Below are 22,941 nucleotides of genomic sequence, written 5' to 3' on the forward strand. Positions count from 1 at the left end.
CTATGTTTTTGCCTTTCAAACAGATCTAAACTAACACTGTATGCATCAAACCAGTCTATCTGCCGAGCCCACTTGTTCTTCAGTCCTGACACACGGCTATGATTATTATTCCTGTCAGATAGCATGCAGGTACCCAGCACCAGTGAATGTAAATGCTTGGAAGACTTCACTTCTCCCTTCTCAATCAGGGTATTACCAGTACAGTTCTCACTTTGAGACCATACCTTTTGGACTCCTGGCCCTAATCCATCTGCAAAGCCTGTCTTAAACGTTTCATAACTACAGTAATTGGGTATTGTGGCTTCTGCAATTGACATTCTGGTACATGGGCACAAGAATGTTCCTGAGTCCTATGCAGTACAAGAGACTGGCATCTGGCACATTCTTTGAGATTTCACATCTATTCTCTTCCCAAAACAGGGCTAATGTTCTGTAAATTGTTTGATAGAGGAATGTTTCCTTTCTTTCAGCTAAAAGTCAAATTTGACACCAAGATGCATAATAAGGCATTTTTTCTGTCAAATATGTCACAAGATTATTAGGTTATTAGTGAACAATTTGTCAAGAAATAACCTGCTGTTTTCTATTTTAGTTGTTCTCTGGGAAAACAAAGCAAAATGCAAGTCTGTAAAGTCTTATCCCAGATTACTTGTGCAGACTCTGAACTACAGAGGCTAATGTGGAACTACACTTTACCCACATGCATTAAGCCAATCAGACTCAGGACTACACTTTACCCACATGCATTAAGCCAATCAGACTCAGGACTACAGAAGCTAATGTGGAACTACACTTTACCCACATGCATTAAGCCAATCAGACTCAGGACTACAGAGGCTAATGTGGAACTACACTTTACCCACATGCATTAAGCCCAATTTTCCTAGAGCGTGGCTCATTACAATTTTGTTTCTGATCAGATGAAGAAATACAAACAATACAAAACCACAAAGAGCACCAGTCTAGATAATCATAATGACAATTGAATTATCATTTTTAACAAAAAAACAACATGAATTTAAAAAAACTTGATACAGGTTAATAGGCTTAGGTTCCCAGGTAACCTATAAATACAATAACACTCACTGACAGCTCAGCAGCACCAGTCTATGTACTGCAAACAAAACAATAGCGTGGGAGCCAGAAATTAGCATAAAGAAGTCAGAATTTATGATCAAGGATAACAGCTTGGCACAGGACATGAATTGGCAATGCATGCCCACATCCCACACCTGTTTGGAGGTACAAGAGAAACCCTTGAACCCTTGACGTTGTTATTATTGGTAAGGTCAATGCCACCATATACAACTAAAGGACATACAAACAAATGAGCTGTGCTCTGTTAAAAGGGTGTTTAATGCATGTGCATAGTGTCATCCCAGATTAGCCTGTGCAGTCTGCACAGGCTAATCAATGGACGGCACTTTCCGCCTAAACTGGATTTTTGCTTAGAAGATACTTTCTTTAAACAGTAAATATCATAAAAACTGAAAGTGTCATCCCTGATAAGCCTGTGCAGACTGCACAGGCTAATCTGGGACTACACTTTACACACATGCATTAAACCCCATTTTCATAGAGCACAGCTCAAGATTGAATGAATTATCAAATTGTCATAGTTGTGTTTAAAATCTGATTTTGATCAACCACATTGACAATATATTGTAAATAAGCTCCACAATGATAATTAGAACAAACTGCTGTTTTCAAGATATTAATACAGTCAAATGTCAAAGAAATTAGTACAGGGAATGTGACCCCCAGCGAAAACAACCATATACTTTTACATGAAACACATAACAAGAGCCAAGCTGTTTAGAACGCCCACATAGACCAATAATCTGATTCTAGGAATGTCAGCCACACATTGTACCAGACCATGTATCTGCCGAGAGATAATGAGACCCAATGATGTCAATCAGTCAGGACTCATTGCTTGCAAGGCTTCATCCATTCTCATTAAAATAATTTCAGTCAGAATTACAGTTATTTGTTTAGGAAGCATGGACGAATAGGCTGAATTTCGTGTGTTTTCCAAGATATATATTTTTAAAGGATGGGCACTTTCCTTGTCTTTTAAGTAAATGAAATCTAAAGCAGAAGACACAATCTCTTCTGCTCATCTGTAGATTTCATTATCACAATGCAGGGGTTTGTTAATGGATATAAAACAAGGTGTATTGTCATGGCATGAAAACTACCCATTCTTTTTAAATTATCCGTATCAGCAATATAAAAATGAAAACAAGATTTTGGTGATTTAGAAACATCTCCCTAAAAGTACACCACATTTTGAAATTGAAAATGTAATAATCCACATATTCAATACTATACAAGCTTAATCTCCTTCATAATTTAGGTATAAAGGCTTTTTATTTTTTTTCCAAATTTTATTTCAGCACTTCAAGTCTTGGATTTGTACAATACAACTTGCAGCCCAATAAAACAAGACTATTGCAAAGCAATTTAAGTCCCCTACCAGTGAAACTCCACCAGTTTCAGCAATATTTCTAGTCTATTTGTTGCCATAGCAACCAGAATTCTTGACGTACAAACAACAAGGGACAAAATTGTCACAAAACCAGGTTTTCATTGTGAAAAAAAATCTGATAAAGGGAGAAAACTCAAACTGAACTTTTGAAATGAACAAACAAAATTAACCCCCTTTGTAAGTTTTTTTTTTTTTTAAATCTGTTTTTAGTCGTGGCGACCTTGACATTGGAGATATTGACGTGATTCTTTCGTGCGACACACCGTCCCATGATGGTGAACAAATGTGCCAAATGATTTTAAAATCTCACAATGAATGACATAGTTATGGCCAGGACATGCTCATTTATGGCCATTTTTGACCTTTGAACTCAAAGTGTGACCTTGACCTTGGAGATATCGACGTAATTATTTCGCGCAACACACCGTCCAATGATGGTGAACAAATGTGCCAAATGATTTTAAAATCTGACAATGAACGACATAGTTATGGCCCGGACAAGCTTGTTCTGCCCGCCCGCCAGCCTGCCAGCCAGCCCGCCCGCATTTGCCAATCTAATAACCAGTTTTTTCCTTCGGAAAACCTGGTTAAAAATGACAAGAGCACCGCCTTGCGGCTGCAGACCGCTCATCTATTTTTCTTTTTAAAGGAGTAGGGACCTATCTCAATTTCAATCACAAAGGATGGAGGGGTGAAGTGGAGAGGCGTGTGTAGTGTGTGGGTGTGGTCATTTATTACATTATCTTCCAAAAATGCAAAAAAAATGCAAAAAAAAAAAATTTTTTTTGGGGGGGGGGGGGGGGCGTGGGGGGGGGGGGGGAGAGGGATTCTTGGTGGAATTGTTGGACGGTATTTCAAAAATAAAAAAAAAATAAAAAATATTTTGTGTTTTTTAACCATGTTTGAAAAAAACAAGAGATGTGTTTGTCAGAAACACAATGCCCCCTATTGTGCCGCTTTGAAATTATTTTTTTTATTTATTTTTTTACCTTTGACCTTGAAGGATGACCTTGACCGTGAACTTCCACCACTCAAAATGTGCAGTTTTATGAGAAAGCCGCTTTGAAATATTCTTTTTCGACCTTTGAACTTGAAGGATGACCTTGACCTTGAAGGATGACCTTGAACTTCCACCAATCAAAATGTGCAGCTTCATGATAATGCTGCTTTGAAATTATTTTTTTTTACCTTTGTCTTTGAAGGATGACCTTGACCTTGAAGAATGACATTGACCTTGAACTTCCACCACTCAAAATGTGCAGCTTCATGAGAACGCTGCTTTGAACTATTTTTTATTTTTTTGACCTTGAAGGATGACCTTGACCTTGAAGGATGACCTTGACCTTGAACTTCCACCACTAAAAATGTGCAGCTTCATGATAACGCCACTTTGATTTTTTTTATTTTTTACCTTTGACATTAAAGGATGATCTTGACCTTGAAGGATTACCTTGACCTTGAACCTACACCACTCAAAATGTGCAGCTTCATGATAACGCCGCTTTGAATATTTTTTTGACCTTTGACCTTAAAGGATGACCTTGACCCTAAGAATGACCTTGACCTTGAACTTCGACCACTCCGAATGTGCAGCTTCATGATAATGCCGCTTTGAAATTTTTTATTTGTGCTTTGACCTTTGACCTTGAAGGATGACCTTGACCTTGAAGGATGACCTTGAACTTCCACCACTCAAAATGTGCAGCTTCATGAGAACGCCTTTTTGAATTTTATTTATTTTTTACCTTGAAGGATGACCTTAAAGGATGCCCTTGACCTTAAACTTCCACCACTCAAAATGTTCAGCTCCATGAGATACACATGCATGCCAAAAATCACGTTGCTATCTTCAATATTGAAAAAGTTATGGCCAATGTTAAAGTTTTCGGACGGACAGACACCATAAATTTGACATTTGACCTTGAAGGATGACCTTGACCTTTTACCACTCAAAATGTGCAGCTCCATCAGATACACATGCATGCCAAATATCAAGTTGCTATCTTAAAAAGTGAAAAAGTTATGACCAATGTTACAGTTTTTTTTGGACTGACAGACAGACTGACTGACATACTGACGGACAGTTCAACTGCTATATGCCACCCTACTGGGGGAATAAAAATTTTTTTTTTGGGGTGGGGGGTGGGAGGTATATTGTGAGGGTGTGGTGGTCATTTATTAGATGATCTTTAATAAAAAAAAATAATGGGGGGGATTGAGGGGGGATTCGGGGGGGGGGGGGGGGAGGGGGGGATGGTTTGGGTGGAGTCAATTGTGGTATGTCAGGCAAGAGTTGTTTTGTCAAAGTATCAATCAAATCTAATCATAAATAAAGAAGTTATGGCAATTTTAGCCAAATTTAATAATTTTACCTTGAGAGTCAAGGTCATTCAAAGGTCAAGGTAAAATTCAACTTGCCAGGTACAGTACCCTCATGATAGCATGAAAGTTATTAAAGTTTAGAAGCAATAGCCTTGATACTTTAGAAGTAAAGGGAATCTAAACACAAAATGTAACCATATATTCAAATTAACTAAGTCAAAAAAGGGCCATAATTCTGTAAAAATGACAACCAGAGTTATGCAACTTGTCCTTTACCAAGTTTGAATGCAATTGCATTGATACTTTATGAGAAAAGTGTACCTAAACGCAAAACTTAACAGACGCCGATGCCAAGGTGATGACAAAAGCTCATAATTTTTTTCAAAAAATAGATGAGCTAAAAATGACGTGCATAATCTCCATATTGCCATCTGTCCATGTTTGAAGTTTCATGAAAAAATATGAAGAACTTTTAAAGTTATCGCAGGATCCAGATAAGTGTGACAGGCTGACAGACTCACAGAGCGCAAACCATAAATCCCCTCCGGTTTCACCTGTAGGGGACTAGTAACCAGTGCTTAACAGCACCTCTAATATAATATATATTTCACTCAATTTCTATTCCATATGACTGATAATATGTTCAATACACAATTTTACTTGCAAGCAACAATTATTGAACCACTTATAGACATATATTATTATGCACTATTCAGCCATGTATTTCACCAGGATTAAATCCACATACAACCAACAATCTATACAGCAAAATGGTTGCATAACACACCAGGACCACAGAAAAACCATGTACAAACTTTTGACTAACCATAAGCCACTGCAATGCAGAAGACACCCTTCCATAGAAAGTATTTCACCACATACAAACAGCATTGTTGACAAATTGATCAAAACTGTTAGATCAATAGTCGTTAAAGCCTACAGAAACATATACAATATAGTTATTATTTCGGATTCCAAAATTGATTTCAATGTGCCCTATATCGAATCGTCCCACATGAAACTTGTAATAGAAATGTCTGTGCAAATTCCACTTCAAATTGTGCAAGCTACTGACAGTAGTCTCTTTATTATCATTCATTGATTAATTCCTGCAAATGTCTGAAACACACTCTCTATTCCATTTACACAGTACAATTTCAACACCAACTACTTTTTCTGTGACATGCAAATTAATCCTCTTTAAAATTTAACATAACATCATTTAATTATCTTTAATTACAACTGTGAATTAATATCAATACATGCACTGTATTTGTCCATAAATTGAATAGCACAACCCAGACGATAAACATAAAGAAACAATATAAGAAATCAAACAGCTAAGCCAAAAATATCCTAACACACTTATGACCTCTTTTTAATGTTATAATTGTACATTTATTTTGAACCACTTCACACTTGTTTTTTTTTATATTGACCCAAAATCAAACCTCAACAGTTGAAGCCTAAAGTGCCAAGCCCAACATATTGAATACTCATTTAAAAGTATATAAAATATCCCCTTTCTTAAACCAATGTAATTATTCATTGAAATCGTACAGAAATCAATTTGTATACCATTAACTCTTTGAAACCAATGGCAAAAAATAATGAAAAGCCAACATTTGAGAGGTATACATACAAGAAAGATCATGCTTTCAAGGTTGAGTAATTTATATATAAAATAGTATTTACAGTGTATCGCAACCTAACATCAACAGTGGTTAATTAAAAATTAGTTAAAATCTGCTAGGGAGATCATTTTGGTAATTCATTTGGAAATAAATTAATTTACAATTAAATTATAATTCTGCATGAAAATATTGCCGCATTAAAGACAATTATACCATTTTAAATCATGGTAAAACTTCATATATTGAAACATTGTAACTTGATTGTAATTGCTTCTGACATTCAAGCAGTCCTAAAGTATAGCTTAACAGCGATTTGTTTTATGTCCAACTGGGAGAAGTACTGACTCCAGCTCAAGTGTGAAAAATTTGCATGAAAAAAACTGAAATTGGGAAAATTAGCGTTGTGAAGTCTGCACAATGGTAAATTGGTGTATTTGATTTTTTGTTCACAAAAACTTTAAAATTGATAACTTAATGTTGTCAAGTTGTAAATATTATATTTACTTAGGTTCAAGCAATAGAGCTAAATAGGGAGACCAACTAAATGTAGCATTTTATTCAAAAGCAAATAAAAAAATATAATATATATATATATATATATTTGGAAACTTTCAATTGGGAGTTTTTTGGACAGTCATTAGTTAATTTGCATTTTTTTCCCAATTGGGAAAGTGTTGTTTTCAGTAATTTATAAAGGAGGAACAAAATTGTTGCGTAAAGTCTTGCTGACAACAAAAGGACACAAATTGTCATGTCCTTCCAGTAAAGCGACAACAAAATGTTCTGTAAGTCTTAAGTTATTGAAAAAAGAGAAACCATGTTAAGAAGACACAATAACGTATTCAATATTCATACTAATAGACCATTCATCAGGTACAGGATTTGGGTAGAATACAAATTTATAACATAGATACTTGTTGGTTATAAAGACTTGGAAACCCTTTTGACCTGTTTGAAGCAATCTGATTGCTCAGTTGTAAATGATAGTGGTGTCATTTATCGGTCAGAAAAAGGCTAAGCAATATTCATGAAAAGAAAGGTTTGACTGCCAAGTCTACAAAAGTATTAAAGTAGTGATAACAGAATATATATACAGTCCAACCTACCAATAACGACCACTCGAGGGATTTGGTCGTTGTGGTCTTTGTTCACAGGTGGTCTTTATTCGCAGGGTCGATTGAAACTTTGCAAAATATGCTAGTAGGCTTTTAACAGGTACCGTATGATGTATGTGCTCTATTGTTTAAATGTGTGAATTCTAAAGCATGTGTAATGTAAAAAAGGATTGAAATCACAATTGTGTTTTATATTTACATGTATTATTTCAATTTCCAAACATAAACTAACAAACGAACTAACGCTTGGATGCCATAATGGTTAACTTTAACTGACAATTTACTTATCTATCATCTATGCGCGTCGTATCACGGAGAAATTTAAGAAAGGAATGAATTTAAATTGTATGTGTACAATTTGCATCGTAATTGTAAAGAAACCGTAAATTTCCTTTATAAGTTGATATAAGCCCCAAACGTTTGGTATTTTCGGCAATTAGTATATAAATAATCGCGAGCAAATAAAATAAAAAAGGCAACTTCTTACACCTTCGTCAAACTGCCAAATGCATAAAAGAAGCAGGTGGCTACCAATTAGCAATGTGTGTTAAATAAACAAAAGAAACAGCTATCGAGTAAACTGTCACTTGCCAATATCTCCATAGCGACCAACCAGTGCACTGGTAAGATGTTTATCACGTGACTATCACAGCATTATGGCGGTCATTGTTTTATTGACAGTTGTGAAATCGTTAATTGTTATGATTGAAGTGGTCGTTGTAAGCCTCTTTCAAGGAATACAAGATTATTTTTTTTGCAAACCGATGACAACGTACAAAGTTTAATAGAAAATCCTTCAAAAAATATATTGTCATTGTATTAATAAGTTAGTGTATGCTGTTTTGTCAAATCTAAATTATTCGTTATGAAACGTTATTTTATGATAATTAAAACGATTTTGTTAGTCACTCGACTTTTGGGAATGTAAAATGGTGGTCGCTGGTCATTGACGTGGTCGTTGTTAGCTATCAAATTCGACTTTGGGAATGTAAAATTGCGGTCGCTGGTCGTTGTTGGCAGGTGGGCGTTATTCGCAGGTACAGAATATAGTGAAATCGTTCCGGGGGAAATCAATGTGGTCGTTATTGACAACTGGTCGCTATTCACAGGCGGTCGCTCGGGCAGGTTGGACTGTACAATGTAGGTTCTCTCTGGGAAAACAGGGTTAAATGCATGAGAGTAAAGTGTTGTCTCAGATTAGCCTGTACAGTTCTCACTTTCTAATTTTATGGTAGTTTTCGTTTAAAATAAGTCTCTTCTTTGAGAAAAGTTTGAGCATTAAGTGACATCCATAATTAGCCTGTGCACACAGGCTGATCTGGGATGACACTTTACGCACATGGTCCGCACACAGGCTAATCAGGGATGACACTTTACGCACATGGTCCGCACACAGGCTGATCTGGGATGACACTTTACGCACATGGTCCGCACACAGGCTGATCTGAGATGACACTTAACGCACATGGTCCGCACACAGGCTGATCTGGGATGACACTTTACGCACATGGTCCGCACACAGGCTAATCTGGGATAACACTTTACGCACATGGTCCGCACACAGGCTAATCTGGGATGACACTTTACGCACATGGTCCCCACACAGGCTAATCTGGGATGACACTTTACGCACATGGTCCGCACACAGGCTAATCTGGGATGACACTTTACGCACATGCATAAACTCTGTTTTCCCCAGAGCCAGGATCAGTTGTTGAGGAAACAGGCTCAAATGAGATCAATACACAACAACACAACACTTACCATATCATATAAAGTATCACAGTTGGTTGAGCCCGTGTTGTGGTTCGCGTCGGTGACTGCAGCCCCATTGGCCTTCTTACTGGGTGGGAAAGGGGCCGGGTAGGCGTTGGCATGATGAGATGCAATGAACCCTCCATGATCACTGCAAAACAAGACAAACACATGTTTGTAAAATATCTTTGTGATTATCACAAGAAGTAGAGAAAAATATTGCTATAACTATCACTGGAAATCAACACACTATTGCAATCATCAAATATCAAAATGTTACCATCATCACAAATATTTTAACAAGAGCACCGCCTTGCGGGTGCAGACCGCTCATCTATTTTCTTTTTAAGGGTGAAGGGACTCTCATTTTCAATCACAAAGGAGGGAGGGGTGGAGTGAAGAGGGGTGTATAGTGTGGGGGTGTGGACATTTATTACATTATCTTCCAACAAGAGTTCCGCGGTCGGAGATGACCGCATTGAAGCCGGATTTTTGATTTAAATGACAGGAAAGTACCTTTCGTGTTTTTGTCAATGCAATACTTAAATTACTGAAATATTGTTCAAAGGTCAAAATGAAATGTAAGTACTTTTCAAGGCATGAGCAAACCTTGTGTTATGTTTTGAATGCATGCATATACATGAACAACAATAACATTTAAGGTCACAAATATGAACTTGAATTGACAATTAGGAAAGTTTGATCTCAATTTTAACATTTTAACATTTAAGTTCACAGTGACCTTGACCTTCAAATGAATGACATTGAAATGAATGACCTTGAAATGACCAGTGGTCATCTAAGTGTGCTTGCAAACCTTTACGTCAAGTTTGAGATTCTAGGTCCAAGCATACCAAAGTTATAACAATTTTAACATTTTAACATTGAAGGTCACAGTGACCTTGACCTTCAAATGAATGACATTGAAATGAGCAGTGGTGATCTTCTAGTACTGGCCAACCTTTATGTCAAGTTTGAAGACTCTAGGTACAAGCATACCAAAGTTATAACATGGAATAAGAACTTTAACATTTTTACCTACCAAAGTTATAAGAACTTTAACATTTTTACATTCAAGGTCACAGTGACCTTGACCTTAGAATGAATGACCTTGAAATGACCAGTGGTCATCTAAGTGTGCTTGCAAACCTTCATGTCAAGTTTGAAGACTCTATGTCCAAGCATACCAAAGTTATGACAATTTTAACATTTTAACATTTAAGGTCACAGTGACCTTGACCTTCAAATAAATGACATTGAAATGACCAGTGGTCATCTTCTAGTACTGGCCAATCTTTATTTCAAGTTTGAAGACTCTAGGTACAAGCATACCAAAGTTATAACATGAAATAAGAACTTTAACATTTTTACATTCAAGGTCACAGTGACCTTGACCTTCAAATGAATGACCTTGAAATGTCCAGTGGTTACTTACTAGTTCTGGCCAACGTTCATGTCAAGTTTCAAGACTCTAGGTCCAAGCATACCAAAGTTATAACAACTTTAACATTTTTACATTCAAGGTCACAGTGACCTTGACCTTCAAATGAATGACCTTGAAATGTCCAGTGGTAACTTACTAGTTCTGGCCAACCTTCATGTCAAGTTTCAAGACTCTAGGTCCAAGCATACCAAAGTTATAACAACTTTAACATTTTTATATTGAAGGTCACAGTGACCTTCACCTTCAAATGAATGACCTTGAAATGACCAGTGGTCATCTGTTAATCCTGGCCAACCTTCATGTCAAGTTTGAAGACTCTAGGTCCAAGCATACCAAAGTTATACCATGAAATAAGAACTTTAACATTTTTACATTCAAGGTCACAGTGACCTTGACCTTCAAATGAATGACCTTGAAATGACCAGTGGTTACTAACTAGTTATGGCCAACCTTCATGTCAAGTTTCCAGACTCTAGGTCCAAGCATACCAAAGTTATAACAACTTTAACATTTTTTATATTGAAGGTCACAGTGACCTTGACCTTCAAATGAATGACCTTGAAATGACCAGTGGTCATCTGTTAATCCTGGCCAACCTTCATGTCAAGTTTGAAGACTCTAGGTCCAAGCATACCAAAGTTATACCATGAAATAAGAACTTTAACATTTTTTAGCACGCCGCCACCCCCGCCCGCCCGCCCCCCCGCCCGCCCGACAACATCAATCTATAAGCCGAGATTTTTTCGAAAAAAATCCGGCTAAAAATGCAAAAAAAAAAAATGCAAAAAGGGTGAGGATTCTTGCGTGTGATGGTTGGACGGTATTTCAAACATAAAATAATAAAAATGAATATTTGTGTTTTTTAACAGTTTCAAAAAAAAAAAAAAAAGGGGGGGGGGGGGGGGTTGGGGGGGTATAGTGTGAGGGTGTGAGAGAGTCAAGGTCATTCAAAGGTCAAGGTAAATTCAACTTGCCAGGTACAGTAACCTCATGATAGCATGAAAGTATTTGAAGTTTGAAAGCAATAGCCTTGATACTTTAGAAGAAAAGTGGATGGAAATTGCATGCCAGAGTTATCTAACTTTGCCTGCCCAGTCCCCTCAATACAGTCAATCTTGTATTAAGAGACCACTCAAGGGAGTAATCAAAAGTGGTCTCTTAATAAAACGGTCTTTGAATACAAAAGGCCATTCTGGAAGAATGCTTACCCTCAATTTTAATCTATATGAAGGATTATCTCTTTTATCCACAATGATTTTAACTTTTATAATAAAATGAATATAAACACAATACATAAACAATATTTTACTTATAATGTGTTTTATTTTTCACTTATTATAAATTATCATTTATTATAAATCAATTGTGTGTACATATTTATTTGCAAAAACAACATAGACAAGGAAATATTTTTCTTAAGAACAAAGAATTTTGCTAAAAATGTGTAACAGTCTACATATACATGTGTACAGCTAAAACTAGAAATAAATGTCAGAAGCCAAAAGCTATGATATATTATCACATGTATTTCTCTTTCCGTTTCTATATTGCGCGTTTTTTTTCACCTGACACATTATTTTCCACGTCTTCAAGCACCTCGGCTTTACGCTTAAGAATGTTCTGAATTTGGGTTTTTCCGACTCCAATCTCGTCTGCGATTTTACGTGCACTTATACTCTTTGACAATTCCAAAACCCGAATTTTCTCGTTCAACGTTAACACTTTTTGTTTTGACATTTTAATTTCTGCATGTACGCTTAAGGAAATCTAACTCGATTATGATACATAATGAGCTGAAAAAATTAAAACACGTCAATTGAAAACAAACAATCAGACCTGGTTGGAAAATTTATTAAGTAAATAACAATGTGATTGGCTTACAAATATCTACTAATTAGCATTATTACAAATTGGTAATGTACGGATTTCGACAGATGTTGCCGATTAATAGTTTATTTTCCGCACTTCTCAGGAAATGTTTGTCGCGTACAGTGCATTGTTTCTGCACCTGTTATCTATACTCGAGAAAAATCGGCATTGTCTCTTAACGATCCACATAGTAAACTATTTAAGCTGTAGACTGTGTGTAATACGTTCCTCTATTATTCAACTCAATAAATTAATACGCAGTCTACAACAATACCGGTCAGAACCGGTCAACGAGACAAAGCATAATCATAATGGTTGTGAAAACAAAGCAGAGGTGTAACAGTACATCTTATCGGCTTAGATAAACAATTAACACGGATTTGTCCCTGACAGATCGATAGATTAACCACTTTTACCTCCTAGTGGTCGCTTAATACAAGATTCGGACATCAAAATACACACAAATCAGCGGTCGCTGGTCGCGTAAGACAAAAGTCGCTTAATACAATATCATTATATAGCGAAAAAGCTCCGTGGGATTTCAAAATGGTCGCATAAGACAAAGGTCGCTTAATACAAGTGGTCGCATCCACAAGATTGACTGTAATATATTATGATAGTAAGTAAGTGTACCAAGTTTGAATGCAATAGAATTGATACTTTCTGAGAAAAGTGGACCTAAACGCAAAACTTAACCGGACGCCGACGCCAACGCCGAACGCCAAGGTGATGACAATAGCTCATAATTTTTTTTTCAAAAAATAGATGAGCTAAAACTATCACAATGATAAAATTATCACTGGTTATTAACTATAATTACATAACATCAGAGAAAACATCAGAATGAAATTTCTCCTATTTTATATATGCCCCCAAAAACACTTTTTTCGAAACCTAAACTCAAGATTTCGAAACCTTAACCGGTCCCTAAGTTCAAGGTCAAAGGGGACGGTAAAAATGTGTGTGCGTATGAAAAGGCCTTGTCATATACACATGCATACCAAATATGAAGGTTATATCTCAAGGGACATAGAAGTTATGAGCATTTTTTTTAAACCTAAACGCAAAAGTGTGACAAAAAGACAAACGGACAGACAGACAGTGCGATCACTATAATTATGCCCTCCTTCAGGGGCATAAAAACGTCACAAAAAAGTTAAACCAAGAATTTTGTGAAGGAAATAAATGAAAAAGTAAATATCTAAATACAACAAAAGACATACCAGCAGAAATAACATTGTTTCCAGACAATATTAAAGAAACACATTATATCAAAGCAACAGACACAAAATATTGACACTAAACAAATGTTTAACAAAGAGTTTTTGTCAAACAATAAAATCCAAGAATTCCAAACGGGTAGAACATTGTTAAACAAACAATAACATCAGTTAATCAGTTCTTACCCATTTATCTCTTGATAATCAGCCGTTTTTTTTACCCGCCAGCAATCAAAACATTTCAGAAAACTCACGTTCTCCCAGTACATGAGCACTGAGGCAAACATGGTCTCAGGGCAGACCTCACCTCACAGAAACAATCACAAAAAATATGTTTATTATACAGATTTTGTTAAACCTATATGCTCAGTCACTTTTGACTTTCAATTACCACACTATCCCAACATCTTGTTTTTGTAACACTTGTTTACAAGTGAAATTGGAAAAATCTTTAAGGACTGCACAAGTACTATTAATTGTAATAGTATTATCTTCAAAATATTCATATGAGTCAAATGTCTGTTACTCCATCAACAATTAATAGCAACTGCACACAAAGTTCACTGCAACAACATTAAATTTTATATTCAATTTTCTCCAATATGGCAGCAACAGTAGCTCTATTTCACAGGCCCACCAACAAATGTTCAATCAAACAACATAACTACATGAAATACATAATAACATTTCCTTTGACACCAAACAAGGCAACAAAAAATTGAGTGATTCCTAACTATGAAATCGTCCACAGTTCTAGTTATCCACAATTCTAGTAACCAGAAGAAAATTGACCAGCTGTATAAAACATGCTTATCGCATGCTTCTCTCTCTTAAATACATAATGCCATTTAACATAGGAGACTAATCAGAGTCATAAACTATGAAAGCTCTATTCCCAATACAATCTTAACAACGCAATCCAGATCTTAACAATGCCATCCACTATCATGTTACAGTTCCATCATCCCATCCCTTGTCTCATATTGCTTGGCATCAACCAGAAATCATTCCTCCTTCAATTGATGTCACACAAGATACTAAGATGCTAAATTGACATTGTAGAGAGCTGCAGCCTCTTGCTGTATCTGAGTCGTGACAGAACATAATGAATTGGAAAGGTCACAGCTTGGAAAAGACCCACATTGCTTTCGGAATGAACTTAATTTCCTTAATATTCTGCGCTTCCACATAATTAAATACTGATATTTGAAGAGAATATGGAGACTGTGTACAGAAAATGACTTAGAAATTGTTCATTGTGTAACTGTTGCAATGGATTTGACACTGTAACGATTGGTGACAATTAATGCATTTGATTGGCGTTTAAATATAAGTATTCATGCTTGAAGCAATAATTATATTCCAAAGTTTGAAGTGGATTTCTGTTTAAAATAATTTGCTGCAAATGTAATTATTACTTGATTCTTTGAGAATACATCAGTAACCTTTAGGAAGAATTAAGGTTAACTGTATCTCAACAACTTCAAATCCAAGGGACTTTTTTTGATAAGGACAAAAGCCTGGAACACAATGTTAAGTTTCAACCTGTAACTATTGCACCAGATACAGAACTGTTCTCCAGAAACTACAGTTTGATGCTAAACCCTCAAATTAGAAGCACAGACTTCTCAAGAAGCCAATATATGCATCTCAATTGAGATCACCCATACCATTCTAGACATTCAAATGTTCCACCAGAGAGGGATTCCCATCTCCATCCCACATATTGGCCTCTTAATTTCACACCCACACATTGTCAGTCTCAATATATTCTGCTCCTGTCACATTAATGAATGCATCTTCACTTGTATGATGCAATCACGAAAAGGCAATATCAGACTGAACAGTTTAGATCCAAGCTTGTCACAGTAAGAGTCATTTTTTGGTATTTGCTTGTTAACATGTATATTGTTACTCTGAAACATGTTACACACAGTTGATAAAAAAAATTAAGTTTGCCTTCTTTTCTTTGAAAAGTGTAAAGCATTATCATTTTAAAGTTACCCCATAATGCATTTGCCATAAAGAATGTAAATTGATGGCAAGTTGGAGGGGGGGGAGGGGGGCCTTAAAATAACAATAACACATTCTTGTCTTTTAATACCAACAATTTAACAATTGACATGCATTCTTTTAAATCAAATTAGGTTCAACATATCACAAAAGTTGGCCTTTTTCTTGTTGTCTGTTTTAAATATTGCATGTTATTTCAAACTTTTTCTTGATATGAAAAATGCAGGAGAAAAATCAAGCCAAAAAGAATATTTTAAGCTTGAATGTTAAACATTTAAAGTTATACCAGCTACTGAAAAACGATCCAGTCCAACTGTTGCAACATTTCTAGGTACTGAGTCACCCAGTATAGGACATACACGTGGGCACACAGCCTACCAGCTGTTGTGAATCCTCAATCAATAGCCTTTATCTGGGTAATATCCATACTGGATCTGTCACTTTTCTGGGGGATAACATGACTTTTGTATTGATCCCTAAATAAAAGCTTCAAGACTACAGATGTATGTGTCAAACAAAGGTGGTGCTGTTAAAAACAAGGAGTCAAGATGGCCCTAGTTCGCTCACCTGAGAGGAGTCGGTTCATTAAATCTTTACCAAATGTCAAACTTGACCTAGATATTGTCCAGACAAACATCCTGGTCAAGTTTCATCATTACTTCATCTGCGAGTCATGATCAATGTAACTATGAAGTTTCATGATCCTACGCATAAGCATTCTTGAGTAATCATCCGGAAACCATTTTCTAAGTTGAGTCACTGTGACCTTGACAGCCACTGTGTGAATACGTTTTTTGGCACTGTGACCTTGACCTTTGACCTAGTGACCTGATAATCAATAGAGGTATCTGAAGTCATGATCAATATACCTATGAAGTTTCATGAACCTAGGCATAAGCGTTCTTGAGTTATCATCCAGAAACCATTTTACTATTTCAGGTCACCGTGACCTTTGACCTAGTGACCTGAAAATCAATAGGGGTCATCTGCGAGTCATGATCGCTGTTCCTATGAAGTTTCATGATTCTAGGCATAAGCGTTCTTGAGTTATCATCCAGAAACCATTTTACTATTTCAGGTCATTGTGACCTTAACCTTTGACCTAGTGACCTGAAAATCAATAGGGGTCATCTTCGAGTCATGATCAATGTACCTATGAAGTTTCATGATCCTAGGCATAAGCGTTCTTGAGTTATCATCTGGAAAACATTTTACTATTTCCGGTCACCATGACCTTGACCTTTGACCTAGTGACCTGAAAATCAATAGGGGTCATCTTCGAGTCATGATCAATGTACCTATGAAGTTTCATGATCCTAGGCCTAAGCGTTCTTGAGTTATCATCTGGAAACCATTTTACTATTTCGGGTCATCGTGACCGTGACCTTTGACCTAGTGACCTGAAAATCAATAGGGGTCATCTACGAGTTATGATCAATGTAACTATGAAGTTTCATGATCATAGGCCTAAGCGTTCTTGAGTTATCATCCGGAAACCATTTTACTATTCCGGGTCATCGTGACCTTAACCTTTGACCTAGTGACCTTAAAATCAATATGGGTTATCTGAGAGTCATGATCAATGTATCTATGAAGTTTTATGATCCTAGGCATAAACGTTCTTGAGTTATCATCCGGAAACCATTTTACTGCTTTGGGTCACCGTGACCTTGACCTTTGACCTATTGACCTGAAAATCAATAGGGGTCATCTGCAAGTCATGATTAATGTATCTATGAAGTTTCATGATCCTAGGCATAAGTGTCCTTGTGTAATCATCTGGAAACCATTTTACTATTTCGGGTCATCGTGACCTTGACCTTTGACCTAGTGACCTGAAAATCAATAGGGGTCATCTGCGAGTCATGATCAATGTACCTATGAAGTTTCATGATCCTTGGCATAAGCGCTCTTGAGTTATGATCCGGAAACCATCTGGTGGACGGACGGACCGACATGAGCAAAACAATATACCCCTTCTTCTTCGAAAGGGGGGGGGAGGGGGTCATAATGAGAAAACTGCCCCCTCCCAGCAGCCATGTTACTGAACTGACCGGAACCATTTTTGAACTCAACTCTCGTATCAAGGAAACAAATGTTCTGAGAAAATTTCATGAAAATTGGGCCAAAATTGTGACTTCTGCTGTGTTCCCATGTTTTCACTATATACATATAGAGAAAAATGCCCCGCCCACTGGCGGCCATGTTTTTCACCGATCCCGAACATTTTCAAACTCGTCCAAGATATCAATTAAACCAATGTTTTGACCTACTTTCATGATGATTGGGCAAAAATTGTGACTTCTAGAGTGTTTACAAGGTTTCTCTATAGCCAAATAGGGAAAACTGCCACTAAATACATATAGAGAAAAATGCCCCGCCCACTGGCGGCCATGTTTTTTCACCGATCTCGAACTCGTCTGAGACATCAATTGAACCAATGTTTTGACCAACTTTCATGATGATTGGGCAAAAATTGTGACTTCTAGAGTGTTTACAAGGTTTCTCTTAAGCCAAATAAGGAAAACTGCCCCGCCCACTGGCGGCCATGTTTTTCACCAGATCGGAACCACTTTTGAACTCAATCAAGATATCATTAAGACAAACATTTTGACAAAGTTACATGAAGATTGGGCATGAAATGTGACTTCTACAGTGTTTACAAGGTTCTTCTTTTCTTTGACCTAGTGACCTAGTTTTTGACCCGGCACAACCCAGTTTCGAACTTGGCCGAGATTTCATTGGGACAAAGCTTCTGACCAAGTTTCATGAAGATGGGACAAGAAATGTAGCCTCTAGAGTGTTTACGAGCAAATGTTAACGGACGGATGGACTGACGGGACATACGACCGACAAAGACCGGTCACAAAAGCTCACCTGAGCAATCAGGTGAGCTAAAAAGTGTCAACCTATTGGTGTATTGCATTTTGTTTATAATTGCCAAAATTGGTATGGCTGGTGGGCCAATATGGCCAGTGAATAGATATGGCCAATGCGCGGATATGGCAAGTCGGATGATATGGCCAATGGATCGATATAGCCACTTGATCCATATGGCAAGTGGATCCAAAAAGCTAGTGGGCAGAATTGGTCAACAGCTGGGTATGGCCTGTTGGTCTACATGGCCAGTGGATCGGTATAGCCAGTGAGCCAATATGGCCTGTGGGCCATTGGGTCTATATGACCAGTGGGCCATTATGGCCAATGGGTAGATATTGTCAGTAGATCGCTTTAACCAGTGGAACAATATGGCAAGTAGATTGATATGGGCAGTGGATCCATATTGGCAATGGCTGTTATGGCCAGTGGATCTGTATGGCCAGTGGGCTGATATGGCCAGTGGACTGAAATGGCCAGTGGATCTGCATGGCCAGTTGATCAGTATGGCCAGTTGGCTGATATGGCCAGTGGATCTGTATGGCCAGTGGATCAGTATGGCCAGTTGGTATTGCCAGTGGATCTGTATGGCCAGTGGGCTGATATGGCCAGTTGGTATGGCCAGTTTATCGGTATGGCCAATGGGCTGATATGGCCAGCGGATCTGTATGGCCAGTGGGCTGATATGATCAGTGGGATATGGCCAATGGGCCAATATGGCCAGTGAATCTGTATGGCCAGTTGATCGGTATGGCCAATGGACTGATATGGCCAGCGGATCTGTTGTTCAGTGGAATATGGCCAATGGGCTGATATGACCAGTCAGATATGGCCAGTGGGCCAATATGGCCAGTGCATCAGTAAGGTTAGAAAACATAATAGTATGGCCACTGGATCAGTAATACCAGCCACAAATCTCCTAGTGGAAATCTTAAGTTGTAACTGAATTAAATTTTCTAAATGAATTCCTGCATTTTTTTCTTTAAAAAATACATAAAATATTAATCATATTATTTGCATTATTTACTGGTTAAATACATTAAATATATAATGACAGAAACATAAAATAGCCAAGGAAATAGGAATTTTATTGAGTAAAGGAATTCCTGTATGTTTTCCCTAGGACTTGTGAATCCCAGCAAATAAACAAAGACAAACTCTGGGAAAACGGGGCTTAAAGGGATCTTTTCACAGTTTGGTAAATTGACAAAATTGAAAAAGTTGTTTCTGATTCGCACATTTTCGTTTTAGTTATGATATATTTGTGAGGAAATAGTATTTCTGAACATTTACCATAGTCTATTATAGCCATTATATGCATCTTTTGATGATTTAAAAACCTAAAAATTATAAAGCCTTGCAACGCGAAAAGATTGAATAATTTGCAGAGTTCTGTTGTTGTCGTTTATATTTACGAAACTATGAAGATTGCTTATATAAGGTATAAAATACGTCCTGCATGAACACTCTGCAGAATAGCCGAGAGGGCTAATGCGTTTTTACTCCAGGACTCAGGGGATCACTGGTTCGAGCCCTGCTGCGAGCTACATTTCTTTCCTATTTTTAATTTTTTTCTTGATTTTTCACTGGAGCTTTTAAGATCCAAGGTTTACATTTATCAAAATAGAGCATTTAATGACTAACTTCAAAATATGCCAAAATCTGTGAAAAGGTCCCTTTAATGCATGTGCATTAAGTGTCCCATATAAGCAGGTGGAGTCCACAAAGGTTCATCAGGAACAGCATTTTCTAAATTAATGGCATTTATTCTTTAAGGTAGTCTCTTCTTAGCAAAAATCCTGTTTAGACGGAAAGTGTCCCATTGATTAGCCAGCGCAGACTGCACAGGCTAATCTTGAATGACACTTTACACACAAGCATTTAGCCCGGTTCTCCCAGAGCCAGATTCCAGCACCGCTCTGCATAGAGATTACAGCAGGTGTCAGCGTCAAGTATAATAAATGGGAAAGCACCAATGTTGAGTACCACAGGTAACTAACATCAATTCATGCCACATGTCTGTAGGCAGACATATGTTTGCTGTGTGGGCAACTCTTAACAGAACAGAAATCCTAAATTATTATTTGCAGACAATCCTTCAATTCTGAACTTCTGGGGCCCGTCTTATCAAAGATCGTACGACATTCTCACCTTACGATGCAATTTTCGAAGCGCCATAAATACGTAACCGTCACATTTATTATTACTTTTGTTGAACATTTCCATTCATTTTCAAAGTAGCTGTCAAATATCCTTTATATTTGAAACATAGAAATCATTATCACTTACATTTTAAAATTACAAAATTCAATCGTAAGTTAACATTGTCGTACGATCTTTGATAAGACTGGCACTTAGTGTTCTTTTCAGTATTTAACTTCAGGCTTTATTGCATGTAGAAGACAAAAAGAGACAGTATTTTTTCCACCCATACATACATATTCAGAAAATGCATTACTTATAATTAACATATTCACATCAAGTGCTTTACCACACACGCAAATCAACCATTAAGGGAAAAGACTAATGTTTATAGAGAGAAAATCATGGTATGCCAAACAGAGTTGTCTTTCTTATATTCTAAATCCACCAAATAACAAATTGGCATTACAAGAGATCCCATCATTTAACATTCATTTTGATATTATTCCATGAATACTAACATTATTGCAAGTTTCATTTTATCAAATATTCACATGAAAAACATTAAAATACCTTTTCTCTTGCCTTTTTTTCATCCGCATCGATTGTTAACCATGTACACAACTTGCAAGGTAAATTTTATAAAAAAATGTATATTTTTTGCTAAATTACAGCAAACAAAAACATAATACAATTATTTTAAAACTGAAACTTATTTGAAACCACAAGCACTAAGGTCAAATGAATGTGTATACACTGCTGTAGTATTGGTACGGATTAGTGGCATTTGGCACCAAAATAGCATAATCTCTGTGATACCATAAACTCAGCTTAAGTCACCATTTTGTAAGGCTTGATATGTATTGTGTAGGCAACAGATTTCACGATGAACTTATACATCATTTAAAAAGATTGTTGAATTTATTTTGCTGAGATCAATTGAAACATGATGATGGCAAAAAATATGTTATATATGAGTTATATGAAAGGCATAATGTGTTTTGGTGTGTTTTTTTTTAATAATGCTATTTAAAATACAAAAAGTGAATTATCATGATTCTTTTTATACCTTTGTATATTTTATATCTATACAAGCATTATTAACTTACGTTCCAAATTATGGGAAAATGGGTCTTATGCAATTGTAGCTACAGATCAGAATGCACATTTGGTCAGGAGCTACCATGCCCGCGTATGAGACCACAAAAACCTTGCCTTACTTTATAGCGAACAGTGCAGTAGCTCCAGACCAGACTGCATGATAACACAGACTGGACTGGAGCTACACTGACCTCATATGAGACTCATTTTGGCATGACACAATATCAAGTGGAACATCTGAGTGACCATTTTGTAAGGACACATCTGAATGTCTTGACATTTTCTACAAAAATTAGCTACAAAATGAAACAAGAGGGCCTGAATGGCCCAAAGTCCCTCACCTGAGATACAAATTAACTGACTTGTTATGTGCAGTGCCAGATATTATTGTAACAAATATTCTGACCAAATTTCATGAGAAGTGAACTATAAATGTTACTTTTTAAGTGCTAGCAAAGGTTTTACTATAGCCAGATAAGGATTAATTCCCTGCCCCCGGCAGCCATGTTTCTAAACAGACTAATACCATTTTCTATCTCATCAAAAATATTATTAAAAAAAATGTTCTGACCTTCTGACCGAGTTTCATAAAGATTGGACAATAAATGTGAGTTTTAGAGTGTTACATAGTTTTCACTTAAGCCATATGAGCAAATATGCCCTGCCTCCTTGCGGCTATGTTTATCAACCAACCAGAACTATTTTGAAATTGTCCAAGATATTATTGGGACAAATCTTCTGACCAAGTTGAATGAAAATCAGAGAATAAATGTGTCCTCTAGAGTGTTAACAAGGTTTTTCTTTAGCCATATAAGTAACAAGATGCGTTTGTGAAACACAATGTCCCCCTATATGACGTTTGACCTTGAAGGATGACCTTGACCTTGACCCTTCACCACTCAAAATGTGCAGCTCCATGAGATAAACATGCATTTCAAATATAAAATTGCTAGCTTCA

At 36.8% G+C, this 22,941-nt stretch overlaps 1 protein-coding gene across 1 annotated transcript in view; it reads right to left on the bottom strand.

The window, feature by feature from the left end:
* Positions 1 to 22,941, bottom strand: part of LOC127854633 (tyrosine-protein phosphatase non-receptor type 4-like) — a 129,863-nt gene that overhangs the window by 40,868 nt on the left and 66,054 nt on the right. Inside the window, exon 13 of the mRNA XM_052389696.1 lies at positions 9,327 to 9,468. Coding sequence (XP_052245656.1) covers positions 9,327 to 9,468 — 142 coding nt within the window. The remainder of the gene's footprint in view (positions 1 to 9,326; positions 9,469 to 22,941) is intronic.

This window comes from Dreissena polymorpha, chromosome 13, assembly GCF_020536995.1.
Source record: "Dreissena polymorpha isolate Duluth1 chromosome 13, UMN_Dpol_1.0, whole genome shotgun sequence".
Taxonomy (NCBI): domain Eukaryota; kingdom Metazoa; phylum Mollusca; class Bivalvia; order Myida; family Dreissenidae; genus Dreissena; species Dreissena polymorpha.